The sequence below is a fragment of the Mobula birostris genome, chromosome 10, assembly GCF_030028105.1.
Source record: "Mobula birostris isolate sMobBir1 chromosome 10, sMobBir1.hap1, whole genome shotgun sequence".
In the NCBI taxonomy this organism is placed as follows: domain Eukaryota; kingdom Metazoa; phylum Chordata; class Chondrichthyes; order Myliobatiformes; family Myliobatidae; genus Mobula; species Mobula birostris.
In genome coordinates, this window is record NC_092379.1 from 12,280,792 (window position 1) to 12,305,254 (window position 24,463).

General features: G+C 47.0%; 1 protein-coding gene across 2 annotated transcripts in view; it reads left to right on the forward strand.

The window, feature by feature from the left end:
* The window catches only part of ech1 (enoyl CoA hydratase 1, peroxisomal), a 37,292-nt gene extending 19,450 nt beyond the window's left edge, over positions 1-17,842 (forward strand). For both annotated transcript variants that reach the window (XM_072269932.1, XM_072269933.1), the window contains 4 exons: positions 2,988-3,058; positions 10,974-11,045; positions 12,393-12,543; positions 17,589-17,842. In XM_072269932.1, the coding sequence (XP_072126033.1) occupies positions 2,988-3,058; positions 10,974-11,045; positions 12,393-12,543; positions 17,589-17,693 (399 nt within the window). In that variant the 3' untranslated portion in view covers positions 17,694-17,842. The remainder of the gene's footprint in view (positions 1-2,987; positions 3,059-10,973; positions 11,046-12,392; positions 12,544-17,588) is intronic.
* Positions 17,843-24,463: the final 6,621 nt, after the last annotated feature.

The following is a 24,463-nucleotide window of genomic DNA, read 5'->3' on the forward strand; positions in this document are numbered from 1 at the left end:
AGTCAGGAACCATGCATCTCAGCTATAGTTTCCCGGTAACACCTTCCACCACCTTTTCCTCCTCAGCCACTGCGGCACAGCAGGGTAGATAATCCAAGGCTTGTTGAACCTAGATCTGAATATACAGTACTGTCTTGGTGGCATCCGTTGGTCTCGCGAGACCATGGATCTGCGCCTGGAAGGTCTTGCGTCAGTCTGTGTTGGAGCAGCGTCTGTTGTGGCTGTAGAGGCCCACACAGGAGTGACAGTCGCGGCTGCAGCGACCGCACTCGAAGGCGCTGTCCTCCAGTGTTGTCTTGGTGCTGTTTTTCCGACGAGTGCGATTTTCTTCAGCAGCAAGCCTCAGCTTCTCTTCTCCTCTTTTTAGAACCCTGCGTAGTTCCAGCCTCCAGTGAGAGCGATCGCGAGGAGAAGTACAGTCTTAGGCACATATTTATGTATCCATCTATCTATCTAGAGAGAGAGAGCTAGAGTGCCTAAGAATATTGCACAGTACTATGGTAATTTTACGTATCGCGCTGTATTGCAAATTATGTACTGCAAATTTCATGATGTATGTGAGTGGTGATAATCCTGATGCTGATATGGGTTTCTATTGTGGACTGAGAGTGGGAAGGGGGCAGGGAGAGGGGAATCATGGCTGGGAAAAGGGGAAGGGAGAGGGAAGCACCAGAGAGATATTCCATAATGATCAGTAAAGCAATTGTTTGGAATCGAATGACTTTGCCTGGTGTCTCAGGGCTGGGTGCGTCTACACCCGCCCCTGGAGCTCCTTCTCTGCTACCTGTCTCACACCCCTCCCATGACACACCACTCCCGCCATTCCCAACATGCTTTGCTCCTGCCAGATTTACAAGCTTGCTCTCTGCTCCACATTGATAAATACAGTACTGTGTAAAAGTCTTAGGCACCCTAGCTATATATATGTGCCTAAAAATTCGCACGATACCGTATGGTCAAGCCGATAATAAAGTGCATCTCCAGCAGTGGGTATCTGGAAGAGCAGGAAGTCCCAAACAAGGACTATAGTGATCTCTGAAAAATTTCCTCTGCACCAAACAGGCTTGTCAGAATGCATTAGCTAGCTGTCTCTCCACTGCCTTTCCCTCATCTTCTTCAGAATTATTCACCACGACTTGTTCAGATTCAGTTATTTATCACACGTACATAGAAACATACCGTGAAATGTGTCATTTGAATTAACAACCAACACAAGTTGTGGTCTGCTGCGGGCAACAGATTCTGGTGTCAACATTGCTAACCTTTACCAGAACAGCACACGCCACAGCAGCAATTAAACAGAACAGCAGTAGCAAAACCAGGCCATTAAACACGAGGAAATCTGCAGATGCTGGAAATTCAAGCAACACACATAAAAGTTGCTGGTGAACACAGCAGGTCAGGCAGCATCTCTAGGAAGAGGTACAGTCGACGTTTCAGACCGAGACCCTTCGTCAGGACTAACTGAAGGAAGAGCTAGTAAGAGATTTGAAAGTGGGAGGGGGAGGGGGAGATCCAAAATGATAGGAGAAGACAGGAGGGGGAGGGATGGAGCCAAGAGCTGGACAGGTGATTGGCAAAAGGGATATGAGAGGATCATGGGACAGGAGGCCTAGGGAGAAAGACAAGGGGGGGGGGAACCCAGAGAATGGGAAAGGGGTATAGTGAGAGGGACAGAGGGAGAAAAAGGAGAGAGAGAGAAAAAGAATGTGTGTATATAAATAAATAACAGAGGGGGAGGTGGGGCATTAGCAGAAGTTTGAGAAGTCAAGGTTCATGCCATCAGATTGGAGGCTACCGAGATGGAATATAAGGTGTTGTTCCTCCAACCTGAGTGTGGCTTCATCTTTACAGTAGAGGAGGCTGTGGATAGACATATCAGAATGGGAATGGGATGTGGAATTAAAATGTGTGGCCACTGGGAGATCCTGCTTTCTCTGGCGGACAGAGCGTAGGTGTTCAGCAAAGCGGTCTCCCAGTCTGTGTTGGGTACTACTTTTACTTTTACCTCATTTACTACTTTCTCTCTCTCTCTCTCTCTCTCTCTCTCTCACTCACTCACACGTACATACAGACACACACACCCCAACCCCCAGGCTGCCTCCAGAGTCTTTGGCCCAGAGATCCAGACGTCAGGCTTCCAATCTCCAGTCTGTGGCTGGGGCTCCAGACATGCTGACCTACGGGCTTCGTAATCTGACATAGAAACATAGAAAACCTACAGCACAGTACAGGCCCTTCGGCCCACAATGCTGTGCCAAACATGTGCTTACTTTAGAAATTACCTAGGGTTACCCATACCCATAAGGCAGAGATTGATAGGTTCATGATTGGACATGGCATCAAAGGTTATGTGAAGAAGGCCGGGAACTGGAGTTGAGGAGGAGATAGGAAAAAAGGATCAGCCAGGATTGAATGGCGGAGCAGACTCGATAGGCCAGATGGCCTAATTCTGCTGCTATGTCTTATGGTCTAACACAAAATTATTGGTTCATATCCTGTCCTTTCCAGGTAGAGCTTCATCCAGTTTAGGGCATCCACGGTGGTGAAACTGTGGAGTTTGCTGCCACAGGTGGCTGTGGTGGCCAGGTCATTGAGTGTATTTAAGGCAGAGGTTTATAGATTCTTGATCAGTCAGGGTGCAGAAGGTTACGGGGAGAAGGCAGGAGATTGGGTTTGAGAGGGAAATGGATCAGTCATGATGAAATGGTGGAGCAGACTCGATGGGCCGAATGGCCTGATTCCGCTCCAATGTCTTGTGGTGGCGTAGCAATTAGTGTGATGCTATTACAGCTCAGGGCATTGGAGTTCACGCGCTCCATTTCCCTCCCACAGTCCAAAGACGTGCCAGTTAGTAGGTTGATTGGTCATTGTAAACTGTCCCGTGATTGGACTAGGGTTAGTTGCTGGGTGGCGTGTCTCAGTGGGCTGGGAGAGTCAATTCTGTGCTGTATCCCTAAATAAATAATACTTCTCTTTCTGCCCAGGAGGTGGACATCGGAATGGCAGCTGATGTGGGAACATTGCAGCGTCTCCCCAAAGTTATAGGAAATGCCAGGTACTCTTTTGCCGTCACTAAGCCTTGATCTCTGTCCAGGTTGCACGCTCACCCTCTGTCTTACACCATTGTGACTGCTCTCCCTTGTTGACTCTCTCCAATTCTTTGCTGACAGTCTCATTCTCTGCACCCAGCCTCCCCTATGTCGCTGATCAGCTTTCCTCGGTTAGAAAATTATGCAACTAATTTGCCCTGTTTTGTTGTAAGATACGCATTTTTGTTAGTGTGACGATATCCCAGAAAGTGACATAGAGTTTGCATTCAACCCGACATCCGTGCTGGTGTTTCTGGGCCACACAACTCTCCTCCCAAACTTTGTTAATCTAACTTTGATCGGTCTAAACTTTCTCCTTCATTATTCATCGGACCTCCTCTCTTAAGTATGACAAACTTCATCCAGAAGTAGATTTATTGTTCAAAATTAAATTTTAAGATCAAAGTACATATATAAAACTCTGGGATTCATTTTCTTGTGGGCATTCGCAGTAGATAGAAGAAACAGAATAGAATCAATGACAGAACTGCACCCAATAGGACGGACAAAAAGCCAGTGTGCAAAAGACAACAGATTGTGCAAATGCAAAGAAAATAATAATCGTCATAAATAAATAAGTAATAAATATCGAGAACATGAGATGAAGTGTCCTTGAAAGTGAGTCTATAGGTTGTGGAAACAGTTCGGTGAAGAGTTGAGTGAAGTTATCCCCTCTGGTTTGCTATTATCACTGACAGTTCAAAGGTCAAAGTAAATTTATTATCAAAGTACACATATACTTCACCATATACTACCCTGCAGGAATTTACAGTAACTACAAAGAAACAGAACAAAATCACTGAATACACACACACAACAAATATCGACCAACAACCAGTGTGCAAAAGAGTGAAGTTATCTCCTCTGGCTCAGGAGCCTGATGGTTGAGAGGTAATAACTGTTCCAGAACCTGGTGGTGTGGGACCTGAGGCTCCTGTACCTTCTCCAGCCAGGAGAGAGCATGGCCAGGATGGTGGGGGTCCTTGATGATAGATGCTGCTTTCCTGCAACAGCGCTCCGTGTAGATGTGCTCATTGGTGGTCATGTTGTGAAATTTGTGGTTTTACAGTACAGTGTAGATGTAACAAATTGCTTTGAGTTACACTGAAGAAAAATAAGTGATGCAAAAGAGCATTTAGGCATTCGAACTGTACCAAGCCAGATTCATGAATTCAGGGCCGTTCGGAAATCTGATGGCAGAGTTGAAGAAACTAATCCTACAATCTTCAGGCTCCTGCATCTCCTGCTTGATGATAGTAATGAGAAGAGGGCTTGTCCTGGACGGTGAGGGTCCTTCGTGAGGGATGGCTCCGTCTTGAGGCACCGGCTTTTGAAGATGTCCTCGATGATGGTGAGGGCTGTGTTTGTGATGAAGCTAGCTGAGTTCACAACTCTGCTGCCTCTTTCAATCCTGCACAATTGAGCCTCTATACCAGACGTTGATGCAGGCAGTCAGAATATTCTCCACTGTTCATCTGTGGAAATTTTCTAGAATATTGGTGACATACCAAATTTTAAACTCCTAATGTATGGCTGCTGGCGTGCCTTCATTGTGATTAGATCAAAATATTGGACCCAGGACACATCATCAGAGATATTGACACCCAGGAACTTGAAACTGATTTATTTATGATTATGAGGACACGCAGTCCCCTTTTATTGTCATTTAGTAATGCATGCATTAAGAAATGATAAAAATGTTTTTCCAGAATGATATCACGAAAACACATGACAAACTGACTTAAAAACTAACAAAACCACATAATTATAACATATAGTTACAACAGTGCAAAGCAATATCGTAATTTGATAAGAACGGACCATGGGCACGGTAAAAAGTCTCAAAGTCTCTCGAAAGTCCCATCATCTCACGCAGACGGTGAACCTCCAGCACCGCAAACTTGCCGATGCAGCATCCCGGAAGCATCCGACCACAATCCGACTCCGAGTCCGTCCGAAAACTTCAAGCCTCCGACCACCTCCCGACACCGAGCACCGAGCACCATCTCTGCCGAGCGCTTCGACCCCGGCCCCAGCAACAGACAATAGGCAAAGCCGAGGATCTGGGGCTTTCCCCTCCAGAGATTCTCGATCGCACAGTAGCAGCGGCAGCGAAGCGGGCATTTCAGAAGTTTCTCCAGATGTTCCTCCGTACTTCTCACGGCTGTCTCCATCAAATCAGGATTGATGCACGGCACCCTTAGTTACACATATCGATATTCATTCGGAACGGCCGTGCGTCGCGCTGCCATCTTCTCCTCCCTCCCTCCTTGTAAACTCACCCTCTCAGTGAGGATTGGTGATGCTCTCCCAACTCTGCCTTCCTGAAGTCTACAATACATCCTCGCTGATATTGAATATTTACTGCCTGTTACGCCACCGGTGTTTCAGGCAGCAATGAAGGTCCTCCATCTCTGGCAGTGTTCAGGGCTTCCTTCGTCATGTCAGTAGCTTCTTCTTGGTTTTCACTACTGTCATTCACGCAAGTCCCGGGTGGAGACCCAGGAATAGCGTCACACTCAGATGTAGAAGGATTCTTCATTGCTGTTTCCATAAAAACTTTGTTTGGCCGGTTAGGGTTGTTAGCCCTGAGCTGAACCCCTGAATCTGGATGACAGGTGGACCACTCTGAGTCTGGCCTTTGCTCTTTGACCTGTTTGGCATTGGTGACCCTACCAAGAGCCAAAGCATAAAGCCTAGACTCCAGGCAACATAGCCCTCTGGGTCATTGAGGCACGCAAGCCTCCAAACCCTATGACAAGGTTGTGGTCCTCTTGGAGGCTGTTGTTGAGTGCAGGGTTGACATTGTGACACTACTTGACGACCTATTTTGCTCCTGTGCGCCTTCTTGTCACCGACTGAGATTCTGTCAACAACAGTAGGTTTCATTTGCAAATTTCTAGTTGGCGCTTGAGGTGCGTCTAGCCACCCAGTAACGTGTGTATAGAGGAAGTCGAGCAGTAGGCTAAGCACACATCCTTGTGCTGCGTCTGTTCGTCGTCAGTGAAAGAGGAGATATTATTACTGATCCCTACTGCCCGTGCTGTCCAGATGAGGAAGCCAAGAATCGTATTGGTGGGCAAATTGCAGCGGGTCCAGTTCCTTGATCGGGCAGAGTTAGGTCTAACCATGACCAACCTCTCAAAGCACTCCCCGTGACTGCTGGTCCTGCATTCTCAGCACCTTGTGGTTCTCAAATCCTTCGTGGATTTATTGGTGACTAACATATATAGAGGGTGACAGGGTGGAGATACGTCTCTGCCAAAGGAGGTGTAAGGCTCTCCTTCCCTCCGCCAACCTGCAGGTCACCCTTGGGCAAGGTGTAGCACCTGTTTAACCCCGTGATCAGGGCCACGTGAAGCCATGAGGGCAGGTGGTGGACGGTCGTACGAGCGGCTGGTGCAGATCACAAGTCCTGGTTATGCGACCACTGACACCAGGAGGACAATCTCTGAGGAGTATTGATAATAGCTGGGGTCACCCGTCTTGTAAAGACACTGCCCAGAAGAAGGCAATGGCAAACCATTTCTGTGGAAAAGTTTTGCCAAGACCAGGATCGACCACGAGCTACGACACGGCACATCATGAAGGTGATGAAGAACACTTATAAAAATCCAGGTTTTCGTTACCCACCCAGATTCCTCCAATTCCCACAAACTTGAAGCAGATTTCACACTGTAATTGTGTTGGAAACTGAACAGTGGACAGATTACAAGATTAACCACTCAGAGCCTGCTTGTTTGAGAAAGCTTTGTTTCCACAGCGTGAAAGTTTGGAAAGTTACTTTTCCAAGCAATTTGTTAGATAAGGTTTAAACATTTGCTAGCTCCCATTTTCATCAGAGTTCCTCCCCTTGTCTGGATTGATCTAATCAACTTCAAGTTTTGTTACCCTTAAAGCTCACCAGATGTGAGCAGTGAATGCCTCTTCCATTGATGCTGTCTGTGTGTTTAGCTGCAGTGAAAGTCCATACTGCTTTTTAATTTCAAAATATACTTTATTCAAAAATAAAATTATATACAATAAACCATTCAATGCCTCTCAATCCTTTACATACATTTCCCTTATGCTCTCTAGATATCCATACTTTTGGCCACCCACGTGGCAATCCGTTGGCTCACCTTACCACACCATTGTGGAGGGGTATACTCCCCACCACCCGACCCCTCCCACTCCCATGGGTGAAGAACCCTAAACTGTGGTCCTTCCCCACCGGGCCCTTGTAGTGTTACTTTGCTCAATTAACCACTGATTGTTCATAATACTCTGTTCCCTATCTATAAATTTGTATCAATCCCAAACTAATCCCCCCTTTGTGTAAAGGTGAGTGCTGGAATTGATGGGAACGTCGGGAAAGTAAATGGGATGAGTGCAGGATTAGTGTAAATTGTTCCGACTCACTGAACCAAAGGACCTGTTTCTGTGCAGGTCTTCTGGGTGGAGCTGTGAGCACTAGTAGATAGCTATTAATTGGTTCAGCAAGACAGGACAGGATGGAAGAAATGCTGACTGAGTTGAAAGCATCTCTGAGCACTTGACAGGAGCCATGTATCTACTTTCAGTCTGTGTTGTAGTTTATGGCGTGTTTATTGTGGTAACATCTGCAGGCATCCTGACCTCTGCAAGGGACTGGCAGCTGTTGGTGGACCTCGAAGGGCAGCTGAAGTTCCCCAACCATATCGCAGCCACTACCCTGCGACCAGACATTGTCCTAGTGTCTGAGTCTACTAAGCAAGTGGTGCTGCTGGAGCTGACAGTCCCATGGGAAGATAGCTTGGAAGAGGCCTTTGAAAGGAAGCTCTCCAAGTAAGCAGGACTGGTCAGCAACTGTCAGCAGGCTGGATGGAGAGCGAGGTGTCTCCCAGTGGAGGTTGGTTGTAGGGGATTCGTAGCCCGTTCCTTAGTTAGAGCCTTCAACATTTTGGGCATCGAGGGAGAGAGGAAGAGGAGAGCCATCCGCAGTACCACCGATGCGGCAGAGAGGGCCTCAAGATGACTGTGGCTCAAAAGAGGGGAGCCATGGAGTCATAAGTAGCTAGCCATCTGGACACAAGCTGGGGTCTGATTAGCCCCGGCTGGGTCACCTGGAGGAGGTTGTATGATGTTGAAAGACCCGAAACACCCGATGATTCCAGGAACCTCACTGAAGATGTGTCCCGAAGCATCAATAGATGTATGTACACAGTTGTAGAAGCAAATGAGTGTAGTTATGTGTTCACATTTTGTTAGTTGTTTAGTTTTGTTTGAAGCAACTGGGAATGATTTTTTTTTGGTGACCACTAATTGGGACGTTACTGGTTCGGTAACTAGAATGCTTGAATACGTGTAGAACGCTAATTGAGCTGTTACTGGAGCACTAATTTAGCTTGACTGCTTACCACGCTAATTGGGATGCTGAATGGAAAGCTTGTATACGTACCAGGTGCTAATTGGGATGTTATTGGAAACTGATTTAGTTTGACCACTTACTATGCTAACTGGGACGATGAACACTTGAATACATCTAGAACGCCAATTGGAATATTATTAGACCGCTTAATTACGCTGATTTGAATGCTAAGATCCTATATTGCTAATTGAGTTCCATTACTTTTTTATCGCTATAAGATCGTTCCTCTTTGCTGGTTTCATAACGAAGGATTGAACGTACCTTTTTCGACTTCAGGGCTTCGCTATTTGGAAGTGCATTGTATGATGTCCATCTCCTGCCTTAGTCTCTCAGCGGCTTTGGTTTGTTTTAAAGTAACCGCTCTACATTTCTTCATCTTCTCAACTGGGACTGAATGTAAGAGTCAGGGCAAAGGGCACCCCAGGCATGAGATTCTTGCTGCCACACCACCAGGTTCAGGAACAGTCATTACCCCTCAACCATCAGGCTCTTAAACCAGAGGGGATAACTTCACTCGCCCCATCACTGAACTGTTCCCACAACTTTTGGACTCACTTTCAAGGACTCTTCCTCTCATGTTCTCAATATTGTTCCCTTTTTCCCCTCCTTGTATTAGGACAGTATGTTGCCTTTTCTATATTGGTTGTCCGTTCTGTTGGGTGCAGGTCTTCCATCGATTCTATTGTGTTACTTGTAAGTGCCCGCAAGAAAACAAATCTCAGAATTGAATATGGGTGACAGAATGCACTTTAATAATATATTTATTTTGAATTTTCAACATTCGCTCCCACTGAAGTCAAAGAGGTAGTCGGATGTGGCAGGCTGCCTGTTGGGGTGGAAGTCTGTTTTTCAATAATTCCCCAGCCCTCTCACCGGGAACTGTGAGCGGGGCACTGTGAACAAGCTCAGCCGATGACGCGGCCAGGTCCTCCTTGGGTGCCGTGCGGATGCCAAGCAGCACCCAGGGGAGTTCGTCAACCCAGCCTGGCCCTCGGAGGCGTGCCAACAGGGCTGGCTTCGAGCACCTGTGGAAGCGTTCCACCAGGCAGTTGGAGTGCGGGTGGTAAGCAGTCATTCGGTGGAGCTGGGTTCCGAGGAGTTGTGCCACAAAGCCGATGTGAACTGTGCACCCCTGTCTGAAGTGAGGAATTTAAGGTGGGGGGGTTATATGAGATGCTGGGTTTGAGGGACGGCACAACATTGTGGGCCGAAGGGCCTGTACTGTACTGTGTTCTCTGGAGGAAGGCCCCATGCTGCTCCTGGACTCAAACTACACTGTTGATGAGTGTGAACCAGGTAAGATCCGCCTCATCTCATTAATCAGCAGGCGACAGAGACTCAGACCGGCGTCGTACTTCCTAGTAACCTGGTGCAGGATGAGAGGCGACTTGATAGAGGTGATAAGAGTGGATACTTTTTTCCCCAGGGTGAAAACGGCTAATATGAGGGGGCCTAACTTTAAGGTGTTTGGAGGAAAGTTGGGGGGAATGCCAAAAGTAGGATCTTGACACTATTGGAATTAGTTGTTCTTTTATAATTTTTTAAGATGTTAGTTGAATTAATGAAGGGCTAAAATCATAGTTTTAATCATAGTTTCTTTTTTTACTGACATACTTTGTATCTAACAATTTGTATTTTTAACAAACTCATGTATTTTTCACAGTATGTGGTGCTTTTTTCTTCACTTACTAGGCAATTATGTAACAGTTTATCACCCTTTTCATTTTTCCAACTTTTCATTAATCAATTTTTGGTTAATGAGGTTAGGTGAATCTCTGTCTGGTTCAGACCCACCAACAGGCGGTTTGAGTGTAGGAACATCACTGGCCAACTGTCAGCACGTTACCCACATGTTATAATTGTGTAGCCATGGATTGGATTTTCTTATCTGAGGAACTGCTGTTACCTCGAGTAGAAAGGGGATAGATTTTTCAAGCACGCTGTGTTGAATCCGTTTAGTTTCTTGTCTGTCATCTGCTTTGTATCACCGTTCCTGGCCTGCTTAGCAGCTGTCCTTGGTTTAAACTTTACAGTAAACGATCGTGATCTCACTCATTCCTGAACTCCTAAAAGAACCTGGGGATCGAAAATAACTGAGATCCGACAACACGGGGAATAGGGGCATGGAGCACACTGCCAGAATGGTGGCCGAGGCGGATACATTAGGGCAGGGGTTCCCAGCCTTCTTTAATGCCCTGGGGCCTTACCATTAACCAAGGGGTCCGTGGCCCCCAGTTTGGGAACTCCTACATTAGGGACACTTAGAGACCCTCAGATAGGCACTTGGGTGAAAGAATAGTGGAGAGAAGTGCTAGATGGATTTTAGAGCAGGTTAACAGCTCAGTACGGTATCGTGAGCTGAAGGACCTCTACTGTCCCATCCTGATCAGTGTTCTAATACTTTTAACTCTATTTATGTTATGTGGGAGAGTTGGGAAACTTGGGAACAATTTAGTACGGCTTCATGGTCTCCTCCTGCTTGTGTCTCGTAGCCTGGTGAGTGAGCTCGTTTACACGGCGAGGAAGATGATGGCCGATGAAGCAGTGCGCTGTGGGCTGGTGAGGTAAGCTGTTTAATGTTTACGCGCTCTGACCCCGCGAGGACTGTCACTCCCCCGCCACCGGGCAAGGGAGGCCGGATCCACCCCACTGCCGGCGAGCCGGTTACTGCCGCTACTTGAATCCGCAGCTCGAGCGTACCCACGCTCCTCATGATCTGCTCCACGACGGTGGACCAGAGTTATGTGTGGCTCGCTGGCGACCCTCTTGCTGGGGCTTGGAGGTCCTCCCCACGACCTGAACAAATCGCTTTGGCTGCAGCACCAAGGGAGAGCTGCATTGTTAGAAGTACCGTCCGTCAGGTGAGTCATCGGACCGAGGCTCCTGCTTCCCTTCTCTGCGATGCAGTGGATCCCCCTCCGCTGTTTTGGCAAAGTGAGGAGGGTTCTCCCTGAGATCCGATGGCCAGAGGCTTTCCCTGATTATTTGCTCATTGGCACGTTTTTGGGACCTTGCTGTGTATCAGCCGGACGTTGAACTTCCCGCTATCAACGACAGCCGCACAAAGCACGTGATTGACAGGAGGGTGCCTCCAAGTCCAGTGGTCCTACATCGCTCAAGCCGCACCCGGCTCTTTGTGCAGTGTGCTGGACTGTCCTTGTCTCAGTCCAGCTTCGGTCCCTGGAGCAGGACAAGACACAGGAGACGCCCTGGTCGTCCACTGCGCCTAGTCCCATCTCCAGCCATCTCGACTCTGTCTTGCCACTGGATCCAGACGGGAATTGGGAAGATAGAGCGAGGCTGACGCTGCGCAAATCTCCCTCACTTAAATCCAAGTCACGCGCTAGTCTCAACACCATCATAATGGTGTCGAGGTCTTCACCGAAGTTGACAATGGAGGAACACACTTTGGTCCCACCCTCATCTATTTCTCGACCCCCACATTGGTGCTGCTCCCCACAGAATGCTGGGAATCCAGAGTAACTCACACACACACGATGCTGGAGGAGCTGAGCAGGTCAGGCTGCATCCATGGAGATGAATAAACAGTCAACGTTTCGGGCCGAGACCCTTCTTTCAGGATTGGAAAGAAAGGGGGAAGGCACCAGAATAAAGACAGGTGGGGGGAGGAGAAGGAGGATAGCTGGAAGGTGATAGGTTAGACCAGGTGGGAGGGAATGGTGAAGGGCTGGAGAATAAGGAATCTGATAGGAGAGGGCCATTGGAGAAAGGGAAGGAGGAGGGGACCGAGAGGAGACAATAGGCTGCATATCGAGTAAGACTGAAGCTGACAACCCCGGTTCCACCCACCCCCCCCCATCACCTAGTATAAGAATGGACGGTGCTGTTGGATCTGCTCTGCACAACCAGGCCAAATGTCACCAACTTAACTTCTCTCTTCTTGTCCAAAGCCGAGTCTTCAAAGACAAGGAAGCCATGTTGGACGGTGCCTTTGACTTGGCTTCTGAGATCTCCAGCAAGAGCCCCTTGGCCGTGCAGGGAACTAAGCTGAACATGATCTACTCCCGGGATCACTCGGTCAAGGAAGGCCTGGATTACATTGTGAGTACCGGTACATGGTTAACGATGAAGTGCCATATCGCAGAGCAAGGACCTTGACGTCTCATCACCACCCTCTACCCGTCTCCCCCTCCAACCCCCAGCTTCCGCTTTGCCAAAAGAGTGTCTGTGTCACTGAAGATTAGGATGGCACCTCACTGGTGAAGACGTGCCATAAATTAGATCATGGGAGACCTCCATCGGTCAGGGTTGATGATGGATGTTGCTTCCCAGCTGTCCAGATACGCAAGCCTGGGCAGTACGAAGTGGAGAGCGAGCTGCTGCCCATGTGGCAAACTCCCCCTCCCTGCCCACCTGATGAGCCCAAAGGATCGGCAGACCAATACAGTTTAGCACCAGCCGCGTCGCAGGAGTTGCCAGCCAGTGTTGAGCTCAACGTGGGACTGCAGCTCCAGCTTCATCTTCTCCGGGTAGCCACGAAATACAGACATCAACCGCCCTCCCCCCCAACACGAAAAAGAAACAAAACCCACAACCCCTCCACCCCCTCCCTCACTCAAAAACCTAACAGATTGCTCGCATGTAAAATGGCAGCTGGAACATCAAACCCCAACCCCCTCCCTAGCAAAAAAAAACAGCGACAATAACGTCAAACCCCCGACTCCCCCCTTGCAAACAAAACAACAAATGCATCAACCCCCCCATACCCCTGTCTCACACACAAAAACTAACAGATCGTCCCCACAGAAAAACACCAGCAAGAACGTCAGACCCCAAATCCCCACGCCCTCCCTCTCACACAAAGTAAATATCACCCGTCTGTCAATTGGCAACAAGAAAGAAAGCACTGAAAACTGAAGGAGACCGATATAAACTCCAGTCCAATAATCATATTTCAAAACCATTCCCCCTCCTCCCCCGCCGGTCAGCATCGAGGAGAGCGGCTGCATGAACCTTCCGTGAAGAGTGACCGCCACGTTGCCGACCCGGCTACCGACCGTCGTCGACCCCCTGGTCTCTGTGGCCCACACAATCGCCTCGACGCTTCGAAATGGAGCCGCTCGTGAGCTGTGGTCTCTTCTCCGCGAGACAGCTCATGCTCGTGCTCTTGGTCCTCTCCGGGGACAGCTGAGCGCTGGATCATTCGATCGAGCTCCAAATTGCGCGCCGGAGGCGCCGACACACAATCAGGACAAAAGGAACCGTCTTTCCCCTTCTTTCCTGAAAGCCTCTTCCTTCCCGTGCTCTCTGTAGAAAAAAAATAGCTACCCATTCTGATCGGCCAAAATGTTAACAAGACAAATCCTATTGGCTAATTGTGACAAGCCTAACTTAATAATCATAGTCATAGTCATACTTTATTGATCCCCGGGGGAAATTGGTTTTCGTTACAGTTGCACCATAAGTAATTAAATAGTAATAAAACCATAAATAGTTAAATAGCAATATGTAAATTATGCCAGGAAATAAGTCCAGGACCAGCCTATTGGCTCAGGGTGTCTGACCCTCCAAGGGAGGAGTTGTAAAGTTCGATGGCCACAGGCAGGAATGACTTCCTATGACGCTCTGTGTTGCATCTCGGTGGAATGAGTCTCTGGCTGAATGTACTCCTGTGCCCACCCAGTACATTATATAGTGGATGGGAGACTGAACTTTTATTCCAAACAGCAAAAATGAAATAGTCGATTATATAATGTAATTAAAGGAACACTTTTTATAGAGACTTGCATTTTGAGGAGATCGGCAAAAAAGAAATCAAATGCCCAACAGCGTAACTGTATTAATAACATAAAGGACGGTCTTATACCAGGGTATTACATAGGCAGTGACTGTGACCAAGTCCTCTATGGTAAGAGAAAGTTCCATGGCTGTGTAGTTTGAGTTACATGGACAAATGCACATTGTGTTTGGAAACCACAGTGGATTTTGTGTGTTAGAAGGCTGGGAGAATCCCCTTTATTGCTTAAGGACTGCTTTCCCCATCTTTGCTCATTTCTTTTGAAGTGACCCCTTGTTGGTCGTTGATGGTCCCTGTTTGGTGGAGGTGCTTATCCCCCAACCATAGCACACGTACTCAGTCACCGTCACTTTGTTGTTTGCAAGGCCCGGATCCTACTGCGCTTCTGCTTTGCTCTGAAGGTCTATTAAAAAAAAATTTGTAACAACGAAAGGCAAAACATCAGTGTATTCTCTTCATAAGTTTGTCGGGTTTTAATGGGACCTGGAAATTCTGTGCTCCCTTGAGCTAGCATTCACGGAGACAATTTTCAACAGGCTAAAGTTACTCAGCACTATTAGCTCATAAGAACACAAGACATAGGAGCAGGAATCGGCCAGCTCCGCCATTCATAAGATCATGGCTGATCTGGCCATGGACTCATCTCCACCTACCTGCCTTTTCCCCATAATTCCCCTACTATGCAAAAATCTATCCAACCATGTCTTAAATATATTTACTGAGGTAGCCTCCACTTCTTCATTGGGCAGAGAATTCCACAGATTCACCACTCTTTGGGAAAAACAGTACCTCCTCATCTCCGTCCTAAACCTACTCCCCCGAATCTCCCCTAGTTCTATTCTCACTTACCAGCGGAAACTCTCTCTTTCTTATCTATCCCTTTCGTAATCTTATATGTTTCTGCGACTCATCTTCTGCAGCTTGGCTTATGAATAGTTTGAGTTTTGACCATAGTTTTTCAGCTTTGTTGCTGGTCTGTTAAAGGCCATTGCTCAGTCGCTCCCATTGTGAAGTGGTTTAAGTAGATTGTGAAATCACTCAGAGTACAATCACTGTCTGAGTTAAACATAGAATTTTCAAGTGCTCACAAGTTTTCAGCTACGGCTCAGTTTTAAAAGAAGTGCTCCCTTTTGGGGGTCTTTGATGGTGCAATATGACATCGGATGCTATTACCACTAGGGGGCGTCAGTGTTCCGAGATCATTTCCGGTGTCCTCTGTAAGAAAGTTTGTACATTCTTCCTGTGTGCACTTGGGTTTCCTCCGGGTGCTGTGGTTTCCTCCCACAGTCCAAAGATGTACCGGTTCGTAGATTAATTGATTATTGTAAATTGTCCTGTGATTAAGCTGAGGTTAAATCAGTGGGTTGCTGGATGGAAACGGGCCTATTCCATGCTGTATCTCAAAATAAATAGATAGATAAATCTGAATCCTGGAAAAAATCTTGTACATTGATAGATATTTTAAAAAAAGCAATTTTAAAATATTAGCGAATCTGCCACTTTTTACTTACCTTATAATCTCATGAATGTGTGGGCACGTGGCCAAGTGGTTAAGGCGTTCGACTAGCGATCTGAAGGTTGTGACTTTGAGCCCCAGCCGAGGCAACGTGTTGTGTCCTTGAGCAAGGCACTTAATCACACAGTGCTCTGCGACGACACTGGTGCCAAGCTGTATGGGTCCTAATGCCCTTCCCTTGGACAACATTGGTGTCATGGAGAGGGGAGACTTGCAGCATGGGCAACTGCTGGTCTTCCATACAACCTTGCCCAGGCCTGCGCCCTGGAGAGTGAAGACTTTCCAGGAGCAGATCCATGGTCTTGCAAGACTAACGGATGCCTTTAACTTTAACTTAATCTCATGACCATAAGACAAAGGAGCAGAATTAGGCCATTCAGCCCATTGAGTCTGCTACCCCATTTCACCATGGCCGATCTATTTCCTTCTCAACTCCTTTCTCCGATAAGACCATAAGACATAGGACGTTTATCCCAAATCAAAATAAATATTATCAAAGTACATAGACCTCACTATATACAACCCTGAGATTCATTGTGGGCATATTCAGTAGGTTTCAACAGGTACATTTAATGTCAGAGAAATGTATGCAATACATATCCTGAAATTCTTTCTCTTTGCAAACGTCCACGAAAACAGTGGAACACCCCAAATAATGAATGACGGTTAAATGTTAGAACCCCAAAACCCCCCCACCCACGTGCAAGCAGCAGCAAGGCAACGACTCCCCCCAGCAAAAAAAAAGCATCTGCACCCCCCACCGAGCACTCAAGCGTGCAGCAAAGCATCAATAAAGACACAGACTTGCAGTACCCCAAAGACTACTCATTTACCCGGTATTCGACATACCACAGGCTCTCTCTCTCTAATAAGGGAAAAAGGGGTGTCCCCATTTCACAGCAAGAGGGGAGACATATAATGAACAACATAAGTTAATCCATAATAAAACAATGAGCATAATAGGATCAATGAAAGACCGCACCATCTTAGGCGTGCAAAAAACAACAAACTGCAAATACAAAAAGGAAGAAATAATAATATTATCATTATTAACAATCAAGTAGCAAACATCTTCCATCAAAAGCTTGCCCTAAAATACAAACTCATAAATGAAATCACACCTTACTATGAATACAAGCCTGATCCAGTTTCGGAATCAGAATACTGCAAATTATGTTATGAACCATCAGTTATTACAGATAGGAAAATCCATAATAACTGTCCAGATATAATAATGCAGAATGAACAAGCAAGTACAACTTATTTAATAATAAGGAGAGGTATTCTCTCTCTCCTTTTTCTCCCTCTGACCCTCTCACTATACCCCTTGCCCATTCTCTGGGTTTTTTCTCCCCCTCCCCCTTTTCCTTCTCCCTGGGCCTCCTGTCCCATGATCCTCTCATATCCCTTTTGCCAATCACCTGACCAGCTCTTGGCTCCATCCCTCCCCCTCCTGTCTCCTCCTATCATTTCAGATCTCCCCCTCTCCCTCCCACTTTCAAATCTCTTACTCACTCTTCCTTCAGTTAGTCCTGACGAAGGGTCTCGGCCTGAAACGTCGACTGTACCTCTTCCCAGAGATGCTGCCTGGCCTGCTGCGTTCACCAGCAACTTTGATGTGTGTTGCTTTCTTTCTTTGATATACAGCTTTTTTGGCATTTGACACCAGACTAAGAAAAGATGTATACTTATGTGCACATTTTAACACTAATATATTTATATGTGTGTGTGTTATCACCAGTTATATCAATATGTCTCAGAAGCCCAGTGGCCAACACCCACCTTACACACATCAAACAGCACTAACGGAAACCTTTGCTCAATTTTCCTCAGGCCATGTGGAACATGTCGATGCTTCAGACTGAGGATATTGTGAAGTCTGCTGAAGCTGCAATGGAGAAAAAGTCTCCCAAAGATGTAACTTACTCCAAACTCTGATGGAACCAAGTCTCTGAATATATCCAATTGCATCCCCTCTCTCATCTGAATCCTGCACTAGAATCTTACTACTTTGATTAATTTTATTTTCAAAAAAGAACAAATCATTCACAAAAAAACTATTGTAATTAAATATTATATTGCCTCACTCTTGTTTTGTCAATCAGCTGCCTTTTTTCTGATTTGCTGATGTACCACAGGGATCATGTAAAGATGAGTTCAAATCCTCTCAGTAACGTGCAGTGCGTCCAGCCTTATCACTCTATGTCCTGGCTGATATTGATTGCTGAGGCTTTATAAGGGTGTTGGTCAGACCACACCTGGAGTAATTGTGAGCAGTTTTGGTCCTTTTATCTGAGAAGCGATATGCTGCAAATAGAGAGGGTCCAGAGGGGGTTCACAAGAATGATCTCGGGAACAAAAGGGTTAATGTATGAGGAGCGTTTGATGGCTCTGGGCTTGTACTCACTGGAGTTTAGAAGGAGGGGAGGATCCCATTGAAATGTATCGAATATTGGAAGGCCTCGATAGAGTGGATGTGGATAGGATGTTTCCGATAGTGGGACAGTCTGCGAACAGAGGGTGCAGCCTCCAGAGTGGAGGGATGTCCATTTGGAATAGAGATGAGGAGGAATTTCTTTAGCCAGGGAGTGGTGAATCTGTGGAATTCATTGGCACAGACAGCTGTGGAGGCCAAGTCATTGGGTATATTTAAGGCAGAGGTTGATATGTTCTTGATTAGTCAAAGAACAAAGGGTGTCAAAGGTTACGGGAAGCAGGTAGGAGAATGGGGGTTGGATAATCACCCATGACTTTTGCACAGTACAAAGAGTAAAAGAGAGGTGAGGGTAGATATCGGACCGCTGAAAATGACGCTGGGGAGGTAGTAATGGGGGACGAGGAAATAGCAGACACACTAAGTGAGGATTTTGCACTGTCTCCACTGTAGAAGGCACTAGCAGTATGCCTGAAGTTCGAGAATGTTGCGGCAGAGCGTATACAATCGCTAGCGCTAAGGAGAAGGTGCTTGGGAAGCTGAAAGCTCACCAGGACCAGATGGACTACATCCAGGGTTCTGAAAAAGGTAACTGCAGAGATTGTGGAGGCATTAGTATTGAGCTTTCAAGGATCGACGGATTCTGGCGTTGTTCCGGAGGACTGGAAAATGACAAATGTCAGCCCACTCTTCAAGAAAGGAGGGAGGCAGAAGAAAGGAAATTATAGGCTGGTTTGCCTGACTTCATTGGTTGGGAAGATGTTGGAGTTGGTTGTTAAGGATGAGGTCTCAGGGTACTCGGAGGCACATGATAAAATAGGTCGTAGTCAGCATGGTTTCCTCAAGGGAAAATCGTGCCTGACAAATCAGTTGGAATTCTTTGAGGAAGTAATAGGCAGAATAGGCAAAGAAGAATCGGTTGGTGTTGTGCTCTTGGATTTTCAGAAGGCCTTTGACAAGGTACTGCTTAACAAGGTAAGAGCCCATGGTATTACAGGAAAGATACTAGCATGGATAGAGCATTGGCTGATTGACAGAAGGCAGAGTGGGAATAAAGAGAGCTTTTCTGGCTGACTGCCAGTGACGAGTGGTGGTCCACAGCGGTCCACGTTGTGACCATTTCTTTTTACATTGTATGTCAATAATTTGGACGACGGAATCAACGGCTTTGTGACCAAGTTTGCGGACGATATAACGATAGGTGGAGGGGCAGGTAGCGTTGAGGAATCAGGGGGGCGGCAGAAAGACTTGGATTAGGGGAATGGGCAAAGAAGTGGCAGATGGAATATGGTGTATGGTCACGCGCGTCGGTAGAAGGATCAAAAGCATCGACTATTTTCTAAGCAGGCAGAAAATTCAGAAATCCAAGTTGCAAAGAGACGAAGTTGCAGGATTCCCTGAAGGTTAACTTGCAGATTGAGTCAGTGGTGAGGAAGGCAAATGGAATGTTAGTATTCATTTCAAGAGGTCTAGAAGATAAAAACAAGGATGTAATGCATAGGCTTTATAAGACACCATTGAGGCATTGCTTGGAGTATGGTGAGCAATTTTGTCCTTATATAAGGAGGGATGTGCAGACATTAGAGGGAGTGCAGAATTGTTCACGAAAACAACTCTGGGATTGAAAGGCTTATATGAGGAGCGTTTGATGGCTTTGGGCCTGCACCCACTGGAATTTAGAAGAATAGACAATAGGTGCAGGAGTAGGCCATTCAGCCCTTCGAGCCAGCACCACCATTCACTGTGATCATGGCTGATCATCCACAATCGGTACCCTTTTCCTGCCTTCTCCCCATATCCCTTGACTCCGCTATCTTTAAGAGCTCGATCTAACTCTTTTTTGACAGAATCCAGAGAATTGGCCTCCACTATCTTCTGAGGCAGAGCATTCCACAGAACCGCAACCCTCTGTGTGAAAAAATTTTTCCTTAACTCCGTTCTAAATTGTCTACCCCTTATTCTTAAACTGTGGCCTCTGGTTCTGGACTCCCCCAACATTGGGAACATGTTTCCTGCATCTAGCTTGTCCAATCCCCTCATAATCTTATATGCTTCAATCAGATCCCCTCTCATCCTTCTAAATCTCAGTGTATACAAGCCCAGTCGCTCCAATCTTTCAACATATGACAGTCCCGCCGTCCCGGGAATGAATCTCGTGAACCTACGCTGCACTCCCTCAATAGCTAGAATGTCCCTCCTCAAATTTGGAGACCAAAACTGTACACAATATTCCAGCAACACACATCAAAGTTGCTGGTGAACGCAGCAGGCCAGGCAGCATCTGTAGGAAGAGGTGCAGTCGACGTTTCAGGCCGAGATCCTTCGTCAGGACTAACTGAAGGAAGAGTGAGTAAGGGATTTGAAAGTTGGAGGGGGAGGGGGAGATCCAAAATGATAGGAGAAGACAGGAGGGGGAGGGATGGAGCCAAGAGCTGGACAGGTGATAGGCAAAAGGGGTACGAGAGGATCATGGGACAGGAGGTCCGGGAAGAAAGACAAGGAGGTGGGGGGGGGGGGATGTAGCCACACTCAGGTTGGAGGAACAACACCTTATATTCTGTCTGGGTAGCCTCCAACCTGATGGCATGAACATCGACTTCTCTAACTTCTGCTAAGGCCCCACCCCTCCCTCGTACCCCATCTGTTACTTATTTTTATGCACACATTCTTTCTCTCACTCTCCTTTTTCTCCCTCTGTCCCTCTGAATATACCTCTTGCCCATCCTCTGAGTTCTCCCCCCACCTCCTTGTCTTTCTTCCCAGACCTCCTGTCCCATGATCCTCTCATATCCCTTTTGCCAATCACCTGTCCAGCTCTTGGCTCCATCCCTCCCCCTCCTGTCTTCTCCTATCATTTTGGATCTCCCCCTCCCACTTTCAAATCTCTTACTCACTCTTCCTTCAGTTAGTCCTGATGAAGGGTCTTGGCCTGAAACGTCGACTGCACCTCTTCCTACAGATGCTGCCTGGCCTGCTGCGTTCACCAGCAACTTTGATGTGTGTTGCTTGAATTTCCAGCATCTGCAGAATTCCTGTTGTTTGTGACAATATTCCATGTGTGGTCTCACCAGAATGGGGGTGGGCAATCTCATTGAAATCTATTGAATGTTGAAAGGCCTTGATAGTATATGAGGAAAGGATTTTCATGTAGTGGGGGAGAATAAAACCAGAGGTCACACCCTTAGAATAGAGGGACATCCATTTAAAATGGAGGATGGTGAATCTCTGAAACTTGTTGCCACAGGTGGCTGTGGAAGCCTGGTCATGAGATGTATTTATGTTGGAGGTTGATAGGTTCTTGATTAATCGGGCAGAAGGTAGGGGAATGGGGTTGACAGGGAAAATGGAGCAGCCATGATGAAATGGAGGAGCAGACTCGATGGGCTGACTGGCCTAATTCTGCTCCTATCTCTTATGGTCTTATGATGAAACGGCGGAGCGGACTCGATAGGCTGAATAGCCCAGGACTTTTGCACGGTACTGTATTTGTTGGCGTGGAGAGGAGAGCGAGTTTGGATATCTGGCGGGAGCAAAGGATGTTGGGAATGGCAAGGGTGCAGCACTGTGGGACAGGTGGCAGAGAAGGAGTGCCTGGGGTGGGGTTGGGGTGTGTGTAGACACACCCAGCCCTGAGACACTGGATAAGGTCATTTGATTCCAAGCAATTGGTTTATTGATCATTAAAAAATGTCTCTCTAGTGCTTCCCTCTGCCTTCCCCTTTTCCCCGCCGTGATTCCTCTCTCCCTGCCCCCTTCCCACTCTCAGTCCACGATAGAGACCCATATCAGAATGAGTATATATGTATATATATATATATATATACACACACACACACACACACACACACATATGCACGAGGGGTGATTGATAAGTTGGTGGCCTAAGGTAGAAGGAAATGAGTTATACAGCTCTCGTTACACGCACGTGCAGTTCAACCCTTTGAGTGATTATGCAGAAAGTTTGAACTTAATAACTCATCGGGGTGATTGATAAGCTCCTGGCCTAAGGCAGAAGGAGATGAGTTATTAACTTCAAACTTTCTACACAGTCACTCAGAGTTGAACTGCATGTGCGTGTAATGAAAGCTGTATAACTCATTTCCTTCTACCCTAGCCCATGAACTTATCAATCACCCCTGCTGTGATTCAAGACGCCGACTTCTACAAAGAAGTGATCCTTATGCTCCATGACTGCTGGACTAAGTGTGTAAATGTAGGAGGGGACTATTCTGAAAAATAAATGTGCTAGGTTTTCTACAATTGACTCCTTCTACCTTAGGCCACAAACTTATCAACCACCCCTTGTGTGTTTTTTTTGTGTGTGTGTGTATACACCTAAGACTTCTGCGCTGTACTGTGTTTATAGATAGATATAGATGTATTATTGTGATTTATGGTTCTGTATGTATTGCATTGTACTGCTGCCGCAAACCAACAAATTTCACGACATATGCCAGTGATTTTAAACCTGATTCCCATTCACTCCACTAACAACGGTTAAAGTTGGGATTCTACTCTGAAACAGAGTCAGCTGTTGGTGTGTGTGGTTTTGCTTCTTCTGTGTATCAGTTAGAGTGAGGTGAAAACTTTTGATTTTTGGAGCTAATTGGTTCCTGGTTGCATTCCGCCGAACACTGGTGACTGTAACGTGGGGGTCCCTGCAAATAGAAACACTCAGCTGGTCAGGCAGCATCTGTGGAAAGAGAGCCGGTGAGCGTTCAGTTTCGGGGCGCTTTGTCACGAGGGTTTCAGCAGCTGGGAAACATCTGGAGAGAGAGCAGGGGTGTCACAGAGCTGTCCAGCAGGAAAACAGGCCCTTCTGCCCACTGAGTTCATGCCAACCATCAAACTCCTGCAGCTCAAACATCTAGCAGAAGGAATGAGCTATCCCACAGATTCAAAGAAATCAAAGCACGTGCACAAATTGTACAGCTTGAAGTTTGCCTGCTCACAGGCAGCCTCGAAGCAAGGAACCCGAATAACCCAATTAAAAAAAAAAGACCGATAACCACTGCGCAGAGAAAGAGAAAGAAAAAAAAACACAAATCATGCAAACAGTAGAAGCAAGCCGTGGTATTCCAAACCAGGCCGAGTCCTAGGTCTGCTCCCAGAGCAGCTGGAGTAGGCCCAAGCCTGGGTCCCCAGTACTCACACCAGCAGGGCAAAAACTGCAGAGCGATAGACAATAGGTGCAGGAGTAGGCCATTCAGCCCTTCGATCCAGCACCACCATTCACTGTGATCATGGCTGATCATCCACAATCAGTACCCTTTGCTCCCCATATCCCTTGACTCCGCTATCTTTAAGAGCTCTATCTAACTCTTTCTTGACAGAATCCAGAGAATTAGCCTCCACTGCCTTCTGAGGCAGAGCATTCCACAGAACCACAACCCTCTGTGTGAAAAAGTTTTTCCTCAACTCCATTCTAAATTGTCTACCCCTTATTCTTAAACTGTGGCCTCTGGTTCTGGACTCCCCCAACATTGGGAACATGTTTCCTGCCTCTAGCGTGTCCAATCCCTTAATAATCTTATATGTTTCAATCAGATCCTCTCTCATCCTTCTAAATTCCAGAGTATACAACCCCAGTCGCTCCAATCTTTCAACATATGACAGTCCTGCCATCCCGGGAATTAACCTTGTGAACCTACGCAGTCGGATCAGTTCACAGCCTCGTTGCCACGGAGAAAGGAATGAACATTTGCAGGAGAGTAAGCAAAACCAGCCTGACCCTCTCCTCTGTACCCGACACTTGGGCTTCCAGACTATCTGGGCTGCCGTTTAGATTGTCCAAGCACCGGGTAGTGCCCGGATCTAGGGCCCGGGTCCCGGCACAGCGACATGCTAGGGCTGCCTAGCCCGAAGCCGTGCTCAATCTCACCAAATCGGCTCGGCAGAGGAGGGTCATTGCAGAAGGCCAGCAGCCAAGAAAAGGCACAAGGGTCCTTGATAGAGGAACAAGAGGTCCTTGCAACACGGACACGCATGGGTGCAGGATAAATGAGTCACCGAGGCTGAAACAGCTGGCAGAAAGAACCTCATGGCTCCTGTAGTCAGAAACATCTGGCAGGAAGATGTTAGGAACTCTGTCCAGGAACACCTGGCGGGAACGCTGGGATCCCCGCTGGACGAGGCAAGCACGTGACCTCCTGTTGACTGCAGTTTCTGTTATTTTAACTCGGCGTGTTAGGCAGAGAAACGCGAGCTCTGCCAAATGTGCACAAACAGGGATACAGTAACACGGAAACATTAACGAGGCACTTGGGAAATAGCC